Source organism: Notolepis coatsorum (genome assembly GCF_963971535.1).
Source record: "Notolepis coatsorum genome assembly, chromosome: 6".
In the NCBI taxonomy this organism is placed as follows: Eukaryota; Metazoa; Chordata; class Actinopteri; order Aulopiformes; family Paralepididae; genus Notolepis; species Notolepis coatsorum.
The window spans coordinates 129826045-129842954 of record NC_140170.1 but is presented as its reverse complement, the minus strand read 5'-3'; the positions used below and the strand labels follow the sequence as shown (position 1 = coordinate 129842954).

The 16910-nt window shown below is 47.2% G+C and overlaps 1 protein-coding gene across 1 annotated transcript in view; it reads right to left on the bottom strand.

Annotated features, from left to right (window-relative positions):
- The window catches only part of LOC311229665 (DDB1- and CUL4-associated factor 1-like), a 91279-nt gene extending 85947 nt beyond the window's left edge, over positions 1-5332 (bottom strand). Inside the window, exons 1-6 of the mRNA XM_084315740.1 lie at positions 5207-5332; positions 3826-3968; positions 3287-3363; positions 2010-2083; positions 872-985; positions 499-642 (exon numbers count right to left, since the gene is read on the bottom strand). Coding sequence (XP_084171866.1) covers positions 499-642; positions 872-985; positions 2010-2083; positions 3287-3363; positions 3826-3962 — 546 coding nt within the window. The 5' untranslated portion in view covers positions 3963-3968; positions 5207-5332. The remainder of the gene's footprint in view (positions 1-498; positions 643-871; positions 986-2009; positions 2084-3286; positions 3364-3825; positions 3969-5206) is intronic.
- Positions 5333-16910: the final 11578 nt, after the last annotated feature.

The following is a 16910-nucleotide window of genomic DNA, read 5'->3' as shown; positions in this document are numbered from 1 at the left end:
AATGCCTTGCTGCTATGGGTAATAATAATATGCTGATGTTATTGTCCGTGTAACACTAACTATATAACGCTAATGCCACAAAACGAATGCCTTGTTAATCATAAGTAGTTACTTTGATGCAGTAGCTTGTGTGTGTGTGGGGGACGGCGGGCGTTGTGCAGGTAGGTCGCGAGTGAACTTTTTTTTTTTGCCTTTTGACGCTACACAAATTGATGGGTATTTATCGGCGACTGCTATCGGCACATTTGAGCTTATCGGCCGATAGCAGTCAACAAGGCACTTATCGGCCGATACCGATACCCGACCGATATATCGGTGCACCCCTACATAGTAGTAGTACATTGCACCAGAGTCAGAGAGTCCTAACAGCCGTTAGTTCTCCAACTATTGGCAGCGGTCCATGCCCACAGACTATGTGTGTTTCTCTGTGTGAGTGTACCTGAGTGAGCATGCATGTGCCCATCTGTGAGTGCGTCATCAGTAATGTGTGTAACCCACCAATAAGGAATTCTCCGTCCGGTAGTTGGCAGCTATTTCCTGGTTGGCCATGGCTCTAGCCAATAGGCTGGTGGCATAGACACATAGCGGCCACACCATCCTTGCTTCCTTGGCCCAGCTGAATAGCTTTTCAACCAGACCCTCCTGGAGCACACAGACATAACAGAGATGATATGTCAAAAATAAATGCAGTCAAAGACTTTACTTAGCATTAGTAAATAAATGTATTAAAAAAGGGAAGAAACCAGTTCTGGAGACATTCAGAAGCAAATTCCACATATTAGAAGACACGCACACACATAGCCAAAGCCACACACACACAGAGGTTGAATAAAAAATCTAAATAAAATAAAAAGGCTGTGTTATTGCATACCGTCTCCTGGAAGACCAGAGCGCTCTCCAGACCAGGCGTGATGTTCTGCAGCAGACGACAGGCTGCCGTGTTGAGACTCAACTCTCGGCTGGTCATCACATAGCTGTTCAACAACTAGAACAGATACAAGACATCACATAGCTGTTCAACAACTAGAACAGATACAAGACATCACATAGCTGTTCAACAACAACAAATACGAGACATCACATAGCTGTTCAACAACAGATACAAGACATCACATATCTGTGTGTGATCCAAGATAGTATTATTATAACCAGTGTCAACGGTAAAAATACTTGAACCTGCTGAATAAGTATGGGAAGTGCTCTTACCTCCCTCAACAACTACTGTACATCAGTTATACTTGAGCAAGAAACTGTACCCGAGCAAGGCATTGAGCAAGGCAAACTGCTCTAGTCCAAGACTCCGATAGTGCATGTTATGATACAGGACAGTGGAATGTTTGCTGCGATACCAGGGAACAGCGCTCATTTTCTCACACAGGAGCACAGGAGTGGAATGAGTTGCCTTTGACCACCAAACAGATCTTGAACCTGTATAGTTTCAAGGTGAATGTTAGGAAATGGCTCCTAGAAAATGTCCCAGAGTAACTAAGGAAGGTCCCCGTTTTAATGTATTAGTTTTATTGTGCCTGTACATTTTGTACATATTTTATTAATAATGTTGTATTTTACTTTTTAATCATAGTTTTGAGCAATATACTGTTGGCTGATGATAATATGTGTAATACATTAATGTAAATACCATGTGCTGCTGAGACCAAGGACCACAATGGAAATAAGTCTGTGACTTTTCTGTGCTATCCTTGATAATTTTAGGATGCATGACTTGTTAACACGCAATTTATTTTTTATAATTGTCAAATAAACTAAACTAAAAAAGCGACAACTACAGTTGACTTCATTTCGTGTTCTTATGGGTTTTTTTTTGTCTTAAACAGCTGCCAACCAAAAGCACTCCTTTCCTGTACATCCATAACAGCAAGTCACGAAGCATGAAACATCTGCACGGTAGTGAAAGCTGACTGGAGATCAGCTGCACTCCATTTGAGAATGCAAGGTTTATTATCGTTGTCAAGTTGAAAACTACCTACAGTATAGAAAACCCAGCTCACCGCGTTAGTGAAGTCATCGTTCCTGAAGAGCAACTTCAGAATTTGCCCCAGCATGCAGTCAGGGTCCACTCGTCCTGGCCATGTAGAAAATATAGCATGATATAAAGACAAGTCAACAGCAGGTACCAAGATTAAGAGGTAACTAATGTCAGTTCAACTTTAGTGTCTTTATGTCCTGGATAAACCTCACAATAAACATATTAATTAACCAGATATTTTTAAAGATCAGATAGATATATCAAGCATTCTTTATATATGGGCCAACACATCAGACCAGCATCACATCATCCTCACTGATCTGCAATCGCCAGGCCTCTTTTTGGGGTTAGGCAGCATTTGTTCACAAACTACAACCTTAGGACAAAGAAATTCATCAAAAATCATGCCGAAGATTCGTCCCAGAAATCAAGTCATTTCCCCTCAGTTCTAGGTCACCACCAGGGATGATGCATACGTGTAATATTAATGTCCAAGTAGGGAACTATCCTGCAGTTGAACAGGGAGGAACCAGAGAGACTGAAGAGGCTGAAGAGGCCTTCCTGAAAATGGATCAAATGCTGAAGAACTTTACAAAAGTGCGGACGCTCAGTGGTGGCCAGTGTTGGACAGTAATTGATTGACTTAACTTTATGCACTCAGAAAACAAACATTTCAAACAATGTAAGCGCTCTGCCAACAGTTTTTAACATAGGTCAAATACAAGAGCAATCTCTGTGTTTCCCACCAAAAACAGGCGTATCCAAAGCATTGAATGTGCCGGTCTGATGATATAGTGTGGCATTTTACTGATAAATCATTATCAGAAACAGAGACACAGATAAATCAACAATAATGAGTATGACTTATTTACTTCATAGCAGATGAATGCATCAGCCGGTGGTGTGTCAAAACCGTGTTCCATGTTTTGTTCCAATTCAATATTTGTTTGAAAGACATGTTGAAATATGCAACATTGTTTGTGAATGATTGAATGAAGGCCAGAATAAATTATAAATCAGTCAGTCAGTGTGTAAACAAGTGAGTTACTCTATCAATCAATGAGTGGGTGAGTGGGTGAGTGAGTGAGTGAGTGAGTGAGTGAGTGAGTGAGTGAATCAATCCATCAATCCATCAGTGAGTTAGTGAGTAAAATCAATCAATCAGTACATTTACATGCATACAAATATTCTGGATTACAAGCAAATATCCCAGTTAGTGTCGATATGGATTTGCATATCTCAATTACCAATATGCCCATACAAACGCACCCAATGAAAGTGAACAGTGTATCTTTTTACCAGGGTGGCGATCATCAAATGGATCAGGGTCTGCTTTGTGGTACTCCTCTGTTTCACGCTCAATCAGCTCTGAGATTCTACACAAAAAAAACACACGCACACATACACACACAGTCATCGTCTTCATCACATCACAGGAAATAATTATGCTAGCTCAGTTTACACACACAACTACTTTAGTCCAAACTTAAAATCCCTTGATTTATCCCAAGAACACATACGGGGAATATGAATAGAATAGAATAGAAATACTTTTATTATCCCGTGGGAAATTTATAGAATATAGAAAACAATGCAGAAATGGAGGAGCAATATCATGTCACATATTGGTGTGCGTTTGTGTGTATGTGTGTGAAAGAGATTGAGAGTTTTGGAAAAGTGCGTACTTGTCCTGTACATGTGTGTACACTCAGAAATGTTGCATCTCTCTGCATTTGTGGGGGCCAGTGTGGTACAAAAGAGCGAATTTCTATCCGACAAAATGGATCAACTATTTTCTCTATATAAAAGGTGAAATAAACACAGACACAAATACTGACTTGGTGAGGATTGAGACCAGCTCCTCTGTGGTGCCCTGCTGTTCCCGTTCCCATCGGTCTAGGAGAGAGGCAAGCTCTGCCTTGGTGTCTACAGGCACCGACACGTCCACTGCTCCAGGTGCTGCAGAGGAGGCCATCACTACCTGGGAGAAGAGGAAAGGAGAAAAGAGGAGAATATAGAGGAATAGAGAGGAGAAGAGAAGAGAGGAGAGGAATAGAGAAGAGGAGAGGCGTGACATTAGTATGAAAACTATGTAAGACTATTATCAAGACACTGTCAGAGATAAGCACATTGGGAAGCGATTCTGCAAAAACAGAAGCAAAATAAATTGGGTTAAAATCATTTGCAGACACTGAAACACCTAGCAGGAAAACTGCTAGCTGAGCTAAAGGAGGATAATCATTATGTCATCAAAGAGGATAGTATTGTATATGTGTAGCAGATACATGCAAAACCAAAATTTCCTAAATAAATTACACAATAGTAAGGGAGGGAAAAGAGGAGAGAGAGATTCGTGATGTCACCAACACCACTTTAGACAATTCAAACGGATTCAAGATATATAGGCAGCCTGACTAAATAAGAGATATCAGATCTTAGCTATATTAGCCACACAGCCAATGTCACCCTTTGGCAGGTGGCTAGTGCTAACGTCGAGCCCTGAATAGGGCCGACTGTGTTTGGTGAACAATGGGGTCTTTGCCGTTTGGAATCCAGTCAGAGGCAGAATGGAACAGGTGGTCGTAACGTTTGGCTGGTGGCTGGTCCCCTGGTGAGCTTCATAGTCATGTTCACGTTAGCTAACGTTCATCCCATTAATTTCCCCGTGACAAGTTCATGACATATAACTAGTACAACGTACATGACTACAGTGGAATGACTGTGATATATCAATGTGGAGTTAGTAGAGTTCGAATACAGTTGCCTGCAGCCAATGTAAGTTAAACGTGAAACACTTGACAGTATTCTTCTGAGCAAATCTCCCATGACGTTTCTGACCCTTTATGGATATTATGTAACACTCTCCCCATAGCTACCTTTTGATGATAATCCACGACTTGTCCAGGTGATCTTGGCTACAGTAGCTAAGCGTATTACTAGTAACCCGCTAACGTTAGCGTTAGTTAGCTAAGTTAGCTAGCTTGCCTCGAGTGGCGTATTTCAATCAAAATGAGTCAAGTAGTTAATTCGTCCATTCGCACTTTATGCGTGTTAATTGTATAAATGCACATTATGATCAGAAACGTGTGCATTAGAACTTAGAAGGTCCTGCAGGATGTTAAGGGGGACAGCGTGACGCGTATGAGTGGTCAGTCTCTCTAGGCTCATGTCAAAACAGGCTCTATTATAACCTCAACTTCACAGTTTCGCTTAACTCACCTGACTTGTTCTCTAGCTCTTTTACTTATCGGAGTTATTCTTATGAAGTTGGCAGAAAGAGACAACTGCAAAACGAAATTGCTAATAAACACCGAAAGTTTCACGTTTGTTTTCAAACTTCTTCACTGACTGGCGAGCATGCGCTGCGTCATTGTGTCAGTCCACTGTTGATGACGACTTTCAACCAGCCTCATTCTGGGATTTGTAGTCTACAAAGACAGAGAGAAAGAGGCTACTGGTCAACTACAAGGGGAAATACAGTGGGGGTTACTGCTGGTCGATTAAATTGAGGTCTTAGTTGCTCACAACCACTCCTGTTTATTCTACTTTATTTTATTTAATATTTTTTGGAGCAATTCCCCAGCTCCTGGTATGGTTACATCATACAGTGGCTAACGTGGAGGGAGGGGAGGTTATACTTGCATGTATGACACCCACTGACCTTGCTAGTATCACAGACCAATGTCCATCAACCACTTTGATCGTGATAGTGACTTAGTTAGAAGTGATATCAGAACAGCATTTCTATTAGATGTTTGAGATGCCAACTAGTGGCTCCATTATGTTACAGTTTTATTACACATGTAGCAGGGTGGATTATCCCTGCTTCGTGGGAACGGGTGTGCACAGTCACTGGGTAGCGGGACACAGTAGAGCTCCGTCTGACTGCACCCTCGTCTTTGGGCCTGGAGCGTCAAACTGGAGGCCGGCAGTGGGAGTGGATGGGGCCCGGGATTTACCAACCTGGTCTGGTACTCTGGTCTTCCTCGCCCTTCCGGGGCGGTCAGCAGTACTCCCCAACCTGCTCTTACTTCCCCCAATACCTCCGTTAGCCCTCCCACACCTAGTGACTGATAGATGAATAAATAGATTCGTTCCTAAATAAGAACGATATTCCATTTGTTCCATCCAGTTTAATAAAAGAAGAAAACAATATACAAACAAGTCTCGGACGACTGCAGGTGTATTTACAAGTAGCGTCTCAACTTCCTGTTCCGGTCGCTGCGCTACTGTGCAGGACCGTCTGTTATAGAGGCGCTGTCTAGATATTTATAGTGAAAAATCAACATGCACTCTCTCAAAAAATATTGTTGTGCTGGGAATTGCCACTGTCCTGATGAAGGCTGAATAGCCGAAACGTTGACAATAAAAGCAGAGAAAAAGTGAGTGCGGGAATTGTAAATTTTTTCAGCTGTCTAGATATTCTCTATCTCCCCCAGAGTCTTTAACATACTGTGTAAAGGCTGAGAAATAATAATAAACGAACACACAAAAATTTGGACAAATACCTGTATAACCCACACCCAGGCTATGTGACTATAAATCATGTGTCCATTATGTGACTAGCCCATGGAATAGTCCCTGTGCCAGGCAGGCACCCTGGTCGCCCTGGTGGATCGGCGTAAATCCGCCCTAGGTGCAGGGGACGACACAGTGGGCCCCGGTGGGGGATCGGCTCCCGGGTCCAAAGGGGCCGGTGGTGACGCCTGAAGGACCGTGTGCGAAGCAGGCGGCGTCCCACGCCGGGGTTGGCTCGCCAACATGAGTACCGGTGGCGATGTGGGGGACACAAGGTCGCAGTTGGGGTCAGGCAGACATGGTGTGACAACGAGTGCTGTGGTACGGTGACACGGGTCGCCAGGTCATCGTAAATTGATCGAGGAGGTGGAAGGTTGTTGCGAACAGGGCTGAACCTGCGCAGGAACCTCCTGTTCCGAAGTGTGACTCTGCCCGAGCCGTCGATCTTGACCACGTATTGGTCATGCTGGCGTACCTCCACAACACTGCCAGTCCTGTCCCATTTGTTGGGGTAGGGCCCTGTCTGGTTCTGTACACGGACCATGTCCCCTACCATGAGTGGCGGGAGGCGTTTTGTGTGCTCCGCCCAGGCATCCGCTGTGCGGATGTGGCGTTTGCGGAGAGCCTCCTCCCTTGCCGTCAGTGTCTCACGCCAGGTCTCGTGTGGTCTGTACTTCCCAGGTACAACCGGGATGAAGTCACGTATCGGGCGGCCGAAGACACACATTGCCGGAGATATTTTCGTGTCAGGGTCAGGTGTGTTACGATATTGCAGGATCGCTCTCTGCACAGCATCTGTGTCAAGCTCCCCCTTTGGGCCGGTGTTGTCAGTGATAAGGCGTTTCATTGTCTTTACCCCAATCTCAGCGCGGCAGTTGCTGTGGGGGAAGGCCACAGATGAGAGGCGGTGGTGTACGCCCCATCTGTATAGAAATTACCTGGTCTCGGTGGAGGTGAACTCTGGGCCCCCGTCCGATGTGAGCTCTTCTGGCGTCCCGTACGTATGAGTGGTCAGTCTCTCTAGGCTCATGTCAAAACAGGCTCTATTATAACCTCAACTTCACAGTTTCGCTTAACTCACCTGACTTGTTCTCTAGCTCTTTTACTTATCGGAGTTATTCTTATGAAATTGGCAGAAAGAGACAACTGCAAAACGAAATTGCTAATAAACACAGAAAGTTTCACGTTTGTTTTCAAACTTCTTCACTGACTGGCGAGCATGCGCTGCGTCATTGTGTCAGTCCACTGTTGATGACGACTTTCAACCAGCCTCATTCTGGGATTTGTAGTCTACAAAGACAGAGAGAAAGAGGCTACTGGTCAACTACAAGGGGAAATACAGTGGGGGTTACTGCTGGTCGATTAAATTGGGGTCTTAGTTGCTCACAACCACTCCTGTTTATTCTACTTTATTTTATTTAATATTTTTGGAGCAATTCCCCAGCTCCTGGTATGGTTACATCATACAGTGGCTAACGTGGAGGGAGGGGAGGTTATACTTGCATGTATGACACCCACTGACCTTGCTAGTATCACAGACCAATGTCCATCAACCACTTTGATCGTGATAGTGACTTAGTTAGAAGTGATATCAGAACAGCATTTCTATTAGATGTTTGAGATGCCAATTAGTGGCTCCATTATGTTACAGTTTTATTACACATGTAGCAGGGTGGATTATCCCTGCTTCGTGGGAACGGGTGTGCACAGTCACTGGGTAGCGGGACACAGTAGAGCTCCGTCTGACTGCACCCTCGTCTTTGGGCCTGGAGCGTCAAACTGGAGGCCGGCAGTGGGAGTGGATGGGGCCCGGGATTTACCAACCTGGTCTGGTACTCTGGTCTTCCTCGCCCTTCCGGGGCGGTCAGCAGTACTCCCCAACCTGCTCTCACTTCCCCCAATACCTCCGTTAGCCCTCCCACACCTAGTGACTGATAGATGAATAAATAGATTCGTTCCTAAATAAGAACGATATTCCATTTGTTCCATCCAGTTTAATAAAAGAAGAAAACAATATACAAACAAGTCTCGGACGACTGCAGGTGTATTTACAAGTAGCGTCTCAACTTCCTGTTCCGGTCGCTGCGCTACTGTGCAGGACCGTCTGTTATAGAGGCGCTGTCTAGATATTCTCTATCTCCCCCAGAGTCTTTAACATACTGTGTAAAGGCTGAGAAATAATAATAAAAAACGAACACACAAAAATGTGGACAAATACTTGTATAACCCACACCCAGGCTATGTGACTATAAATCATGTGTCCATTATGTGACTAGCCCATGGAATAGTCCCTGTGCCAGGCAGGCACCCTGGTCGCCCTGGTGGATCGGCGTAAGTCCGCCCTAGGTGCAGGGGACGACACAGTGGGCCCCGGTGGGGGATCGGCTCCCGGGTCCAAAGGGGCCGGTGGTGACGCCTGAAGGACCGTGTGCGAAGCAGGCGGCGTCCCACGCCGGGGTTGGCTCGCCAACGTGAGTACCGGTGGCGATGTGGGGGACACAAGGTCGCAGTTGGGGTCAGGCAGACGAGTGCTGGTGGTACGGTGACACGGGTCGCCAGGTCATCGTAAATTAATCGAGGAGGTGGAAGGTTGTTGCGAACAGGGCTGAACCTGCGCAGGAACCTCCTGTTCCGAAGTGTGACTCTGCCCGAGCCGTCGATCTTGACCACGTATTGGTCATGCTGGCGTACCTCCACAACACTGCCAGTCCTGTCCCATTTGTTGGGGTAGGGCCCTGTCTGGTTCTGTACATGGACCATGTCCCCTACCATGAGTGGCGGGAGGTGTTTTGTGTGCTCCGCCCAGGCATCCGCTGCGCGGATGTGGCGTTTGCGGAGAGCCTCCTCCCTTGCCGTCAGTGTCTCACGCCAGGTCTCGTGTGGTCTGTACTTCCCAGGTACAACCGGGATGAAGTCACGTATCGGGCGGCCGAAGACACACATTGCCGGAGATATTTTCGTGTCAGGGTCAGGTGTGTTACGATATTGCAGGATCGCTCTCTGCACAGCATCTGTGTCAAGCTCCCCCTTTGGGCCGGTGTTGTCAGTGATAAGGCGTTTCATTGTCTTTACCCCAATCTCAGCACGGCAGTTGCTGTGGGGGAAGGCCACAGATGAGAGGCGGTGGTGTACGCCCCATCTGTATAGAAATTACCTGGTCTCGGTGGAGGTGAACTCTGGGCCCCCATCCGATGTGAGCTCTTCTGGCGTCCCGTACGTATGAGTGGTCAGTCTCTCTAGGCTCATGTCAAAACAGGCTCTATTATAACCTCAACTTCACAGTTTCGCTTAACTCACCTGACTTGTTCTCTAGCTCTTTTACTTATCGGAGTTATTCTTATGAAATTGGCAGAAAGCGACAACTGCAAAACGAAATTGCTAATAAACACCGATTTATGAGGCCGGCGGCGCCCCCCGTCGCCTTCGAGATGATCGGCCAGTTTGAGTACCGGTCCACCGTCACAAGGTAGTGCACGCCCCTGTGCATGAAGAAGTCCGAACACACCGCCTGAAAAGGGTAAACAACTGGGATCGGCGGGGTTGGCGGCGCTCCAGGCTGTGAAGGTGCCATCCGGTGGCAGTGCTCGCAGTTCCTCCGAGTGGCGCTGATGTCAGCCGACATGCCTGGCCAGAACACAGAGGATTCTGCGCGGGCGGTCATCATCGATACGCCCTGGTGGGCAGCGTGTAGGGCGCTCAGCACTTCTCTGCGGAGAGAGAGTGGTATAATTACTCTGTCCTTGTACAAGACCACCCCATCAGTTGATGTGATGTTCTCACGGTACTGGTGGAAGTCACGGATCGTCGTCGGCATCTCGAATTTTGAGTCGGGGATGCCGTCCGTCGCCATTTCCTCCAGGGTGCGCATCTCACCATCGCTGCTGGTGGCCTCCCTGACACGATCCCATGTCACTGACCGCAATGATTCAAGGCCCGCAGCACACCATGCCAGGTCATCCTCCTCAGTGTCGTCGTCATTCCCTGGCTCGGTCTGGCGTAGGAAGGACAGTACATCAGTGTGCGTACTGGGTGGGAGGTGGGCATTGTCATCCGGAAGGTCCATAAGTGATGGCCGTGTGGTGCCAACCGGCCTACGTGACATGGTGTCCGCCGCCTTGTTCCTCATGCCCGGGACATGCACGATGCGGAAACGATAACGCAAGGTCTACTCCTTGAGGTTCCGTAGGCGGGGGTTTGGGATGTCATCGAGCGCCCTGTCTGCAAGGAGTCTCAGCAGCGGCTTATGGTCTACCGCTACAATCAAGTCATCGCATCCCAACACAAAGTAGCGTGCCTTGTCCAATGCGTCCGTGACCGCAAGAGCCTCGCCCTCTATGGGCGCGTACCTGGACTCCGCCGCATGCGTGAATCTGCTGCCAACCAGGGTTATCTTCCACCCATCAGTGCAGCAGAAGGGTCTGACTGGCATACATCGGCAATGTTTCTGGAATAACCAGAATCCAATGCCCTCCTTTGACCAGTCCGTGGCGATACATGTTGGCCTGGTTTTGTAAAAGATTCGGACACCACGCTCAATTTCTTCGATGATCACATCCTTTGACTCACGGAATATGTCTTCCAACTCCGCGGACCACTCGAAGCGTTCTCCACTCTTCAGGAGCTTCCGGAATGGCTGCATACGCTTGGCCATACTGAAGGCGTAGGCCACCTGGTTGACCAGCCCGAACCACGACCTGATGTCCGTGACATTACGTGGTTGTGGGAAGTTGTGTATCGCCTCCAGGTAGCGACTGCACGGTCGCACGTCAGTCATGGTGATTGTAAAGCCAGCGAAGTCCACCGTGGGTGCGCTAAAAATGAACTTCTCCGGGTTGAGGACTATTCCATTCCGGCCGCATATGTCCAGCCACTGGACCGCCTGGAAGTAGCGGTCCGGTTAAATGTGCTCTGAGCGTACAGTTCTAACAAGTGTCTCCGTAACGCCTTCCTGTTAGCCTCGATCGCCAACATGGGGAGTGTGGTTGGCCTGGTCGGCGGCTCCACACGCCGCGGGCAGTCACATACTTCTGATGTCGCCAGATTCACCTCCCCGAGTGTTGGGAACTGGGCGGAGATCATTCCCAGGTCCACGCAGGCTGCGCGGGAGAGAAATATGCGGTCTGAGGTGTCACATACGCGATTTGGCGTGTCTCCAACCTTCGAGCGTCACCACTGTTGCCGGCGAATCTGACTACCGCAGCTCCGAGGATCCGAATTCCCTTATTGTTCGCAGCTTTCATGGTCATGGATACGGGGATGAGGTCCTCTGTGCTTAGGCCCATTTGTTGAGCGACTTTAATGCCGATCAGGCAGCTTTGGCATCCCGTATCGGCCATAGCAGGCAGGGATACTGCACGGGTGCGTTTTAGGAGGTCAAAACCCAGAGCCTTGTAATCCTCGTGCTCGGTGGTGAGAGTGAGGTTGACGTATGGCTGCGGGCTGGACGCACGCTTCATCCACTTGTCGCACATATCATCGCACAGGTGGTGAGCGAGGGGAAGCGTGCGTAACTCGCCATCTGTGCTGATTGTGCATAGCTCAACGAATGCTGCTGTCTGCTCGTCACACGTCCAGTCAGTCTCTCCGGGTGGGGGCCTAGTCGATCGGCCACCCAGGCAGGCCCTCTCGAGGTGATTCTGGCGGCCACACTTCCGACACTTTTTACCGTATGCTGGGCACTCGGCACGTCTGGCGTGCCACTGGGGTGTTTTGCCGTGGCCCACCTCGCCGCAGTGGATGCATACCCCTTCGGGCTTGGCCTTTGGTTTCTCTAGCCTGGCTCCTCCTCTGGCGCGGGTGTCCTGTTGTCTCACCCGCCTGTACGAACTGCTGACCGTGTCCGTGCTCTGAGGGTCAAGCAGGCGCGATGCCGAGCGCTTTCCAGACTCCTTAGCCTCGATATACTCGATCATGTCCTTTAGTGGCATGTTCTGGTTCTTCTCACCGAGCAGGTCGAGCTGTATTTCCGAATCTGCAATGCCACGGGCAATCACGTCACGTAGGATCTCTTCCGTGAAGTCGTTGACTTGGTCGCACCCTGTCCTAGTGCATTTCATCTGGTACTTGCACGTGTCCGCCTGCCCCTTGATGCGGGCGTGGAACGACCGGATGGACTCTTCATAACCCTGCCGCATGTTAGACAGGGCTGCCCGAGCTACAGTACCATGGTGTTCTCTGCGCGAACGGCGAGTGCCTTCATGGCAGCGAGGACGTCCTTCTCGTCGTTGCCCGCTAGGCTCCTGCCTGCCGCGCGTGTGAGGTCCTTCTTCAGATCCTCCTCGCAGCACTCCAGTAGCTGTGAAACTATGTCGGGCCCGACCAGCTTGGTGCCTGTTTTATACTCACCCCAGCGGGTTACGAAGTATGACCAGGCCTCGCCCGTTCCGGCCAGTGCTATGGAGGGACGCTTTAGCTTCTCCATTTTAGCATTTGCGCCCGGCGCCCAGGGGGCTGCGCCTGCGACATGTATAGTGGCGTGTACACTTAACATGGCCGCCACCACGGCCGCCGCTACATGCTCAGCTACATAGTCACAATCCTCAATAGGGCACTCTGCATTTATAAGCACCATTGTCAGTTATTTGGATGAATAATTAATAGCTTGCTTCCAATGTATAAAAATTACTTCAGACTACAGCTGTAGCTCCAAAAAAATAATCCCTTTTGGCATCTTCCGTTGGAACTAATAATAAAAGTCCACTATAATCCAATGAAAGCAAAAAAAAATCCATACCAATTGTCGATGTTAACAGTGTCCTGGTCCTTTAAGTCGACAAGGTGCCGTGTTGTTTGCCGACGGCTCCATCGACTATCCGACTTTCTCCGTGGTCTGTTTGCGCACCTCGTCGTCCTCCTCTGATCCACAGTCCACTGATCATATCCGTTGGACTACATCCAGATGTTTGTATATAAATAAGAACGATATTCCATTTGTTCCATCCAGTTTAATAAAAGAAGAAAACAATATACAAACAAGTCTCGGACGACTGCAGGTGTATTTACAAGTAGCATCTCAACTTCCTGTTCCGGTCGCTGCGCTACTGTGCAGGACCGTCTGTTATAGAGGCGCTGTCTAGATATTCTCTAGTTCCTCCCGCAAGCAGTACCCTCCCTCGATGACCACTAGAGACCTTAATGACTGGAAGGGGAAAGGGTTAAATAATAATAATATTACCCGCATCAAAAAGGGTTAGGGTTAGGCTCAGTAAAAGACACACACACCGTGCTCCCATTCAGTTTGTTATTATTACACAATTGTTATTGTCACACAATAATTACAGTCTGATATTTATGTGATTACGCCCTAGGCACCAAGTGCTCTCGTTGTAAACAGACTAAGTGCGGCCCACGTCTGGGCTAGACACAGTACTAATACCTTCCCTAAGGGTTTACATATACTGTTCTAGTACTCCCAAATATGGGGGGAGAAGGGAGGACAAGGGGGAGGAATAGAAGGGTTCACTGAATGGGAATTTAATATGGATAAACATGCACGTTATTACACTTAAATAAAATGAAAAGGTGGGCCCACTTTACCAAACAGAAGTCCTAACTAATGCCGGCATGAAATGTTTGTGGGGTACCCCTATGCACTGTGGTTAGCAACCATTAGCTTCGCCCGTAGGCCGCGACACACTGTGTACTGTACGATAGGATCCTGGTCACCGAAGTGCCAGTGTACTCAACCAAGATGGCAGCCTCGCCGCACCACCACTAGTCCGGGTGGTAAGATGGCGTCAAACGCTCTCGTCCCAGGAGCAAGCAAGCTGTGTTAGGCAGGGGGGCAGTAGCGGGCTGGAGGCGTGTGCTGGGTGATGGCGACCTCTGCTGGACGGGACGAACTCCCGTGCTAGGCTGCTGACGGCCGGTGCTGACAAGCTGCTGACGGCCGGTGCTGACAAGCTGCTGACTGCCGGTGCTGTGTTGATGCGCGTGGTAATCTGGTGGCTACCTTAACTGAAGCTACTCTGTGGGTCCTAGACAGCCCTCCTGCTAGTCGAACATGCAACAACGCATGGTGCCTCTAACCACCAGTTCTCTTCAGGCAACGCTTGCCGGGGCCACCTCGCTGGAGGGGATAACGTTAACATTAGCCACTTTGATATACCGCTTTCTTCTAGGATAACTCGCTGTATCACTAGGGTTATTCCGTGGGGATATTCAACACGCTACTACGCTTATATTTCCACTATACCCCGTAATATACTCAAGTTCAATACGTTCACCCGCGTGTTCCACTACGGGGCTCTTCCAACGACACAACCATTCAGGTTCACGTCCAACGTCGAAGAGGCTGGTTCTCTCCACTTCCATTTCAGTTGACTTGCTTCTCCTCCATGCCTCTCTCGTGCGCTCCGCCTGTCACCGCCGCCCCCTGCTGGCACCGCCAACTAGCCCCACAGGAAGAACTGGGTGAATTGAATATGATTCAGTTTAGTGTTTATAATCCATATTCCAGCCAGTGAGAGAAGGAGAAACTCGCGTCATTGTTCAGGAGAATATCAAGGGAAACTGGTTAACATGTCTTTGTGCACAAAGGCCAAGTCAGCACTTCTGAATAATAGTCGAATATTCAGGGTGCTACACACAGTTGAGACCAATGGTGTCTTTTAAGGTAGATCAAGACATGTGAAGTCTCTCCTAAATTGAAGGGTCTTAATTAAATAACTATTTAATATTGCAACAATAACACATGAGTGCCTATACTTTCCTCTCTTTTCTTAAGAGGGATGTCAGGAAATCATTTCCTGGTGTTTCATCACATGGTTGAGTCTACTTCATAACATTTATCTGGAAAGTACAGACTACCCTTTCAAATCATTATTACCATACCATGTTTTATTTTCTTTAAGCTACCAGAATGTATTCTGTGACAACCACTATTATAAAGAAAGAAATACCATTGTAAAGTAGTGAATAATTTTTTATTGTCATACTAAAGCTCTTTGTATACAATGGTCGTGTGTGTTTCTTGATAGCCAGTGGGCTATTGAATGCTAGGGGGATTTGCTGAGGGTCCGCAAGGAACTGTGATTCATTCAGAAGGAGTGGCTCCCTGCCCACAATGTGGTTGAGTTTGTTTATAACGTGTGGAGCCTTCGTGTAGAGCACCTCTCCAGTCACTGAAGCTTCCTATGCGGCACCGCGGCGGTCTGTTTGTTTTGTTTTGTTTATTTTCACATAAAACAATTACATATAATACAATATAATCCACAAAGAGATGTGAAGGAGAATTGCCTAAAAACCCTCTAGTCTAGGGGCTTATGTGGCATTCACCAAGAAGCAAAATTATACTGAGATTACATCAATATAAATGTCTGCCTCCATACATCCCCATATCAGTAATAGCTGTGGTTGATTTTAAGTGGATTAACTGAAGTTTCAGAAATTGCTATCATGAACTACTTTTTACACTTTTATTCACCAAGCCTCAAATATAATTCACATTCTAGTGGCTTGATAGTTGAGATGCCTTTAATGACAACTCTGCCTAATCCAATATCTTATCAAAATACAAATTGATAAAAAATTATAAATCACACTTCCCCATAGCCAACTTTTAGTTGGGGCCCACATTGATCACAGGCCAAATCCGAATAGGTCCCCATGACTGACTAAACAGCTATGGGTTTAGGTACCAGGAAGAATTACTATGTAGAATATTGGGTCACAGTACGGCTGCATTGTGTAACTGCCAGGAAAGGAAAAGAAAGAGCAATGGCGATGTGATTGCATGAATGAGTCTCCTTCTACCGTAAAGTATAAGTCACTTCCTATAGTTCAGAACCACCTGGTGGTGCCATGGTGGCTGAAAACAATCGGCTCCCAAAGATTAGGCTATAAATACAGCTGTGTTTTTCTTGCTGCTGTATCTCACTTTATGAAGGGGGTATTTTTCTTCCTGTCCACAGTTCACCACTCATTTTGCTTGTAAATTACGTCTCTGAAATAATAATAACGATAAGATCAGACGTGGGTCCAACATTTACAAATCATTATTAGTGTTTTGTTTTATCCCATTTGGAGCAGGGTTTGAAGACAATACAACGAGTGCCCAGAAGGTTTAAACTATTTGAAAGTCGATTCAGTAGTACACTATACTACTTACTTGACATGGTCTGAATTGTCCTTATGTGGCGAACCCCACCCATCTGGTACTTCAAGCAGGTTAGAACAAATGAAAATAATTGCTATTTGACCCTGGTCTGATACATATACATTACAATTTATACTCTGTGTGGAGATAAGAAAAAGAAAGACAGGAGAAGGGAAAGATACACAACCTATAGTAGAGCCTGTACATATAATTTAGGCCTACATATTATACATTCATATCTTCAACATGCCTGCTATGCTTGCAATGTGCCTGCTATGTTCTAAAAAAATTTGGCTATAAATGGTTAGA